The following is an 8,139-nucleotide window of genomic DNA, read 5'->3' on the forward strand; positions in this document are numbered from 1 at the left end:
GTGATCATCATCATACAAGTAGAATGAAAATTGTTGATCGTTAAAAAATGGCAGACAGCAGTCCTTGACAACCTCAATAGCAAGCAATAGATAGTTAGATCACAAGGTCTAATTTCATAAAAACGATAACACTTGCCATGAAAATACACCGGTCAAACAACAAAAGTGGCTCCTCATCAATAACTTGAGCAGAGCTTCAATTGTTATAATTATACAAACGATAGTGAGTGAGACAAAAAACGAAGCGGTACAATTTTCATATCAAACAGCTTGAGATATAGAACAATGCCTTCACAAGACACCACACTGAATCAGCACTTCCATAAATATTGCATTCCTATTGGATTCAACCCACGGAAAACTTTAGTAATAGATAAATATTGATCTGTATATCATTTGTCTAGTTTGCCAATTTCTTAAGATGTTGAAGAAGCCGCTGTTTGATCCATCGTCTGTCATTTGGAAGATATGCCTGAATTGAGTGATCATAACTGCAAGACAGAAATAAATAAACAGGATATCTGTTATCCTGCCACAGCAACAGTCTGAAGAGAAATGCAGCACGGTAGTAATTGCTTCTTTGGCCTTCAAGCAAGGCCCAAACAGCCTGAAGTACCTTAGTCTTTCAAAAGAAAACTCTCATTCTCAAATAAGATGAAATTTAAGTCTTGTGAGTCATTCTCTTATAGTGTTTAACTGTAAAGATTTCTCTTGGCAATCATCAAAACTGTTTGGCAAGAACGTTTCTGTTAAACAGTAACTGTGATTAGCATTTGACATGATCGGTGGGAATTCATACTTTTCACCAGCCAAATTCATAGATATGTAAATAATGTTATTTTTTTTTCCCTTCCTAGAAAAAAATATTTAAGAAGCCAAAATGCAACAAGCTTAGCTACCCAGAAATGATAATTGACAAAGATGTCTAAAGGTGTTCGATTGCCAGCTTCAAAGTGCTTAGATGTGCATGTGTGTGCGGAAGGAGGGGGGGGGGGGGGGGGGGAGAGGGAAATACACTAATGCGCTCATGTCTGCAAGGCCATCAATGAAATTGTAGAGATCCGCAATATCATAAGTGATGTTTCTGTTGGCTGGATTTAGGTCCTTGAGCTTCCTTTCATATAGTGTGCAAATACCTGCAAATGCTCACAATGAACAAACTCAATGAATAGGGAAAATTTAAAAGTTACGGATTCGTCAAGAAGTAAATCTAAGTGCTAGCAAGTGATAAGAGAGCTTATGTTGGGCTGATTACATAAAAAAATTACTTTCATACATTTCATGTGGCTACCATCATTATTTGACCGCCTATTTCATAAGAGTTGCTTCAGCCATTATGCAAGCAAAGACACAGAAGGTTTTTGGGTAGGGTGAAAGCCTGGACTACCAAATCTCAATAAGATAACACATGATGAGAACAAAACAAAACCAATCAACTTCAAACACAGCGTGTAAAAAACCAGCCTTTATCTTCATTTCCAACAAAAAACTACAGGGGGGTAAAAACAGAACAAGGTAAGGAGAATCAATAACCTTAAAAAAAAGAAGAGAATTTTCAGAATAGTGTCAGACTAAGAAAAAGCAATATTCATGTAACTACTGCAACTAAGATGGCTGAATTTATTTACAGAGCTCCTTAAGCAGTAAAATACACAACATAACCATAAACCCACAATCCATCACACCAATTCCATAACATCTGCACTATGTTAAAGGCAAGAAACATGAAAAAACGAAAAAATGAAAAACCCTCCTTGACTGAGGACACAAATCATCAAATTAAACCAAAAAAAACTGGAAGCCTTTCAAGCTGCTGCATATACTCCAATGCTAAAAAAACAAAATAAATCTCACTCGGGCAATTAAAAAAAACACTTTCAGTAGCAATTCCAGTAATTCATCCAATAATAATAATAAGAAGAAGAAGAAAAAGAAAAAAAAAACATAGCAAACATACCATCCATAGCTTGACTTATTGAGTCATAATCCATGAAAGTTCTGGTGGATCTATTTTGCGAGTTCTGCATCAAAACTATAGTGTGTCTATTTGCCTACACATCAAAAACAAAACCAGTCATAAACACTATGAAAAAAAACACAACGCATGAAACTTTATAAATAAATAAAAACCATTTCAAATAACACGAAAAAGCTCAATAATTTAGTATCCAACAAAAAGAAAACTCAAATTTCCATTAATTACAGAACCCTGATTTAGAAAAAAGAAAACGAATTTTAGTGAAAATATTAGTCATTTGAAATAGAAAAGAATTGGAAATTGAAAATCATATGAAAAATAGAGAAAAAATCTTAGTACCATAGCTTGAATTGCAAGCGGAAGCAGTGGATTCTTAGAGAGAAGAGAGAAGGAATTCAAGGGTTTATGGCTTTTCTGTTGGCATAAATCGAAGTATACGAAGCACGGGGTCCTTTATTATCAAAGAGTCACTATAAAATTGCCACGTTACTTCTTGTTACCTTCAATACTAAGGCTCCGTTTTCTTTCTTTCTTTTTTTTTTAATTTTAAATTACATATTTGAAATCTATATATTTATATATTCAGTGCACATTATAGTTTTTCATTATTATATTGCCGCTTCATGTCATATCAATATCAATTTTTTAAAAATATTATAAAAATATTTTAAGTTTATTGGCCCAAATAAATTGAATTTGATAGTTATGGCAAATCCAAGCAACTTAAAATTGACAAATGATATCAGACCCAGCAAACAACAAACCAAAAAAAAAAATATTGCATTTTAGTTGGTAGAAAAGAGAAAAGAATGAAAAAACTCAAACAATCAATTACCGGCGGCAATCCAACCATTATATGTCATCACGCGTCGCTCCATGTGGAAGAGGGCATGGTTGCGCATCTAGTGATACGACACATGAGCAAATTTGACCACCAAAGAGTCTCTCACGCACCTCCTTGAAGGTGTGGGCGCCTCCTACTTGTTGGGACGTGTTTCACACGTTCCAACAACTTTATAATTAAAAAAATACAAAATACAATGTGAAAATACTAAAATACCCCATGATCCTCTTAATTACACAAAATACACAAGTAAAAATATCAAAATACCCCCAAAGAAAAAGTTTTTTTTCTTCCTTTTAGGCTAAAATTGTTATTTGCTTGCACTTGAAAATTGAAAAAATCTAATTGCCCTTATATAAGAGAGCCAAAGAAATATTTATTTGCTCACAAAATATGAGAAATTGAAAGTGAAACTACTATTATAATTCATAGTAAAATGTCTCTTGATCTACAGTGATTTACCGATACTATTTAGCTTTTGTTATAATGAAATTTCGTTGTCGCAATCTACAATGATTTGTGTCTACAATTACAGTGAAAACTCCACGTCATTTAGCTTTATATATATATATATATATATATATATATATATATATATATATATATCATTGAAAATTTTATAATTTTTTTAAAATCTATTATTTTCAAATTGTAACCATGAAAAATATTACAATACTGAATACATATTAATTATTGTTATTTGTCTTAATCCTTTAAATCTAAAAAGTTTATCCACGAGGTACGATTATTGTCTATTTAGCATTACAATTGAAATTGTATTTGAGTGCATTTTAAAAGTGTATTTAACTTGAAAATATATGAAATTCATATTTTTTTTATTGTTTTTTGTTAGATTTGATATGTTAATATCAAAAATTAAAAATTAAAAAAAAATCAGTTTGATGTGTTTTCAAGCCCAAAATACTTTTAAAAAACATCCAAAACAAAACCTACCACATGCTAAAATAGACACTTAAGAACAATACCCTTTGTCCTTGGATAGAAAAAAATTTGATTTTGGTTAAAAATAATAACTTTTTTAATTCATTTTTAAAAATATATTTAAATACAATGAAACAATAAGAGATCTTATATGAAATTGTGAATAACAAAACATAAAGTAAAAACATCTTGCTATTATCCACATTCACTATTTTTAAAATCATGCATATGGATAAAGTTGAACAAGAACTCAAGCACCAAAAAGATATCTTCTTTTGTTGCCATTTTTTATATTTTTTATCGTTTTTATTTTTTTATTTTTTATTTTAAAAAATATAAATAAATTAAAAAAAAACATGAAATTGATAAACTAGAAGGAGGGCCAAGTTGTAATTTACTCCAATTAACATCACTTCGGATGACAATTGACATGCTATTTCGTCTTCTTCTTCTTTTAAAAAAGTGCTTGAATCCGATGGAGCAAAGAAAAAGATATCTTATTAAGAAAAGGTGCCATACACATAATGTTTCAAGTAAATAAACACAAGAATACATAATAGCAAAATAATTATAAATTGTATGCAATACAAAACAATAATTTTTGTGTGATTGTTAATCAAAAAATCATATCATCCTTTTAATAGTTAAGATAATTTTGGAAGTTCTAAAGCTATATATATTTTTTTAGTTTAAGTGAAAAAAGAAAGAGTGAAGATTGAGATATACCATTTTATATCAAACTTGAAGAGAGAGAGAGAAAGCGCTAATTTCATCAACATTTTTTTAGTATATTATTGAGATATTTACTAGTTTAACATTTTTTTAGTATATGATTCATCTTAACAATATCTAGGGTCACCTCTCCATTAGATAATAAACAAATCTCTTCACACACAAATCTTTTATTTAAAATATTATTTTCATCTTCTTGATTTTCTACATACTCATTTGAGCAACCAAACTTAAAAAATGACTTAAGCATTAGAGTTTCTCTCATTTTTTAAGGGACTTATTTTATAGGTACAAGTCGGACCTAGAACTCAGTCAGGAAATTTATTTATATATGAGGTTTTTCAATGACTTTATCTGTGACGATGTTTGTGGGAAACTCAACAAAAATCTTGTTTATTTCCTTTTAATTTCTATAAAAAAAAATGTTACATGGTTGACGAGACTTTGTTATATGGGAGAGTAATTGATCTCCCCACAAGATCTTCAGTTTTCTTAGGTATCCAACAACTCTCCCAACAAGAGTAAGTATATAATAACACATTTTTAGCTACCAGGAATAGCTTTGCTCTCTTCAGTATAACCAATAGAAAAGTCAACTCAGTGCATAAAGACAACTTCAGTTTCAACAAGAAACTAGACAAAACAACATGTCAAATAGGCACCATACTCCAACTCTCCAAATGAGCTAGAACTCCCCAGCAAATCCAAGCCACGAACATGGCTATCTCCACTAATATTCTTCTGAGTCTTGATGTTCTCTTTCATATGCTCTCATCATAAAAAATTAAAAAAAAATAGGCATGACATTCATAAGATTACGCCAACCCTACCTTTTGTACACCATTCCTATCAAGTGGAAGAGTCCCCACTTTGTCACAAAGTGTTACACATTCACCTCACGAATAATTATGTCGTTGTTAAATCCAACCTAAACAACTATAATGACCATATTGACCCGAGAAAGCACATGCAAAATGTTAGAAACATCTTAGAGCTAGCAATAATAAAGAATGATGTCATGTGTAAGATTTTCCCTACAACTTTCCATCGATTTGCCAGGGTGTGATATTATAGTCTTAAACCTGGGTTTATTTTAGGTTTTCATGATCTTTGCTTAAAGCTCATCTTTCATTTTAGCATCAGCATTCCTACCAAAAATAACACCAAAGAGCTTTTTTCCATCACACAATAAGGTGATAAAAGCATGAAGGCATATCTCTAAAGACTTAACGAGAAAATGCCAATCGTGAAAAATTTGCTTGAACTCATCATTACCAAAGTTCTGATCAACGAAGTGTAAAACTATTCCTTATAAGAAAAGTTATACACATTATCTGAAAAGAATATCTCCTTAGCATTTAACATGTGATGAAAAACTGCATCAGGGTGGAAGAAGCTAGTGTGACCAGATAAGGTCACCAATGCTTCCATACATAAGAAGAGTCTACCACGCCATTAATATCTAACAAAAGCATCTAAAAAAATCACTAAGAAACACATATATGATCGCTTGTCATCTCCCGAGATCATGACCATACCTCTCACAATAAGACATGCTACGGTGTTGGCTGTCATAAAAGGAAAAGGCTTCTTGCAATATCCACCTCCAATAAAAAGTGACTCAAACACAAAAAACATCAATAAGTTTTGTTTTTTTCATCATGATCATGAACACGAAATAAAGAGTGTCATGCACTCACAAAAGAAATAGAAACATTGATCTTTAAAGGGTACTTTCAATAATTTATGGAGGAAGAGATACAATATGAACAAAAAAAAAACAATCATCGTGATGTGCTACCTCAAATACGATAAATTTTAGAAATTATATCTCCATCATCTTTTAAAATGACAATATATATATCCAAACATGAAATGTCTCAAAGAAATTTTCATGGTGAAATCTCCATTGAATCTCTATTATGTCTCCAAGTCCCTATAACTATCTATCTCCAGTCCTCGTGACCACTTGTTTCTAAATCCCTATGACCAATCATCTATAGGTTATTGTGAGCACTCGTCTTCAAGTATCGTGATAAATTGTCAAAAAAAACCTCTCTTGAATTCAAAAAAAGACAAATATTCAAAAGTAAGCACATAAAAGCAATATTTTATGCAAAGACACAGATAAACTTTTACTATGTAAGTATTTTTCATCCACTTTAGTTATTTAAATTCTTTTAAATATATATATATATATATATATATATATATATTTACAAAGACTTGTGGGGTGGGGGATTATAATATATATAAAAAATAAGGTAGCTCAGTTAGAACCCGATTAAATCTCTTTTACATAATAAATAAATCTATCCACATATAAATCTTTTCTTTATAAAACATTGCTTTCATCTTCTTAATTTGTTACGTACTTTGTCACTTGAGCAACCAAATTCAAAAACCGACTTAAGCATTTGCTAATAAAGTTTAGTAAAACCTTAAAAAAATGCTTGGCATAATAATGCTAAAAAGAGCAAAGTGGTGTTTGATGTTGGAAAATTTATTTAATAACATGGTTAATGAGCACATTTGAAACCAAATTAAAAATGGGATTAACTTTTTTTTTTGTACTAAAACTTTGTTGGAATTTAATTTCCAACATGAGCTTTTTAACATGAAACATTAACACAATTTAAACAAATTGTAGGTGAATAAAAAATTGAGTTCAAACAATCATTGGTTGCTCTCCAAAATAACTCTATTCCACGTAAAAAAGATACAAAACTTTCTTAGTGTTTATAAAGTGAAAAGTTAAAAAATTAAAATTGAATTCAAAAGATACCCAAGCTTTTAAAAAACAAGAAGTCCTAAGCAAAGCAAGCTTTATGTTTAAACCTATACACGGATTGGACCGTGCTCAGGTTGGGCCCGGACTAAGTGTGAGTTTATTGTAAAATAATATTTTGGATCATAAGATATTTTACACATGGACATTTTCTATAGAGAATTATTTTTTTCAATCCATTATTTTGTCTAATCCTTGAAATGAAACAATTTCATAAATATTTAATATCATGACATATATATACCTTACTTCTTTACAGTAATTTCATAAATATTTTAAACTTAATTTATTATTTTACATGACTCGATACAAAATGAAAATCATCAAACTTTTATGAAAAAAAATGTAACATGAAGATTAATTTTTAAAAATAAATTTATACATTTTTTTACCAAGAAACAAATTTGTTTAAAGTATAAAATTATTCATTTTATAGATTATATTATTATATTGTTTTTTTATATACATCAATTATCATGTTGTGTTAAATGATATGTCATTTATTTTATATAAACTCTCTGGTGAGACATCGTTTTAGGTTTTTTTTTTAAATAAAAAACTAGTTTTTTTTCACTAACTCAATCTTACAACACTGCTTCAAGTTCTAATATGTAACCATCGCATAGAACAATCCAAGATATATAATAGCATGCTATATGCTTTAAAAATAATTTTTTATTTAAAAATATATTAAAATAATTTATTTTTTTCAAAATTTTTTTATCAACACATCAAAATTATCAAAAAAACACTAAAAAAACATCTATTTAATTTATTTTTGAGCTAAAAACATCTAAAAATATAAACAGAAACAGAAGTCGTGCCAAAAACCTCGCATATACCTTGATGCTAGAA

At 29.8% G+C, this 8,139-nt stretch overlaps 1 protein-coding gene across 1 annotated transcript; it reads right to left on the minus strand.

The window, feature by feature from the left end:
• Positions 1-94: 94 nt before the first annotated feature.
• Positions 95-2,505, minus strand: LOC133688770 (enhancer of rudimentary homolog). The gene is made up of 4 exons (XM_062108382.1): positions 2,318-2,505; positions 1,958-2,051; positions 1,016-1,136; positions 95-491 (listed from the first exon to the last, which is right to left on the minus strand). The coding sequence occupies exons 1-4, from the start codon at positions 2,318-2,320 to the stop codon at positions 401-403; spliced, it is 309 nt and encodes a 102-aa protein (XP_061964366.1). The 5' UTR covers positions 2,321-2,505; the 3' UTR covers positions 95-400.
• Between the last annotated feature and the right edge of the window lie 5,634 nt (positions 2,506-8,139).

The sequence above is a fragment of the Populus nigra genome, chromosome 3 (genome assembly GCF_951802175.1).
Source record: "Populus nigra chromosome 3, ddPopNigr1.1, whole genome shotgun sequence".
Taxonomy (NCBI): domain Eukaryota; kingdom Viridiplantae; phylum Streptophyta; class Magnoliopsida; order Malpighiales; family Salicaceae; genus Populus; species Populus nigra.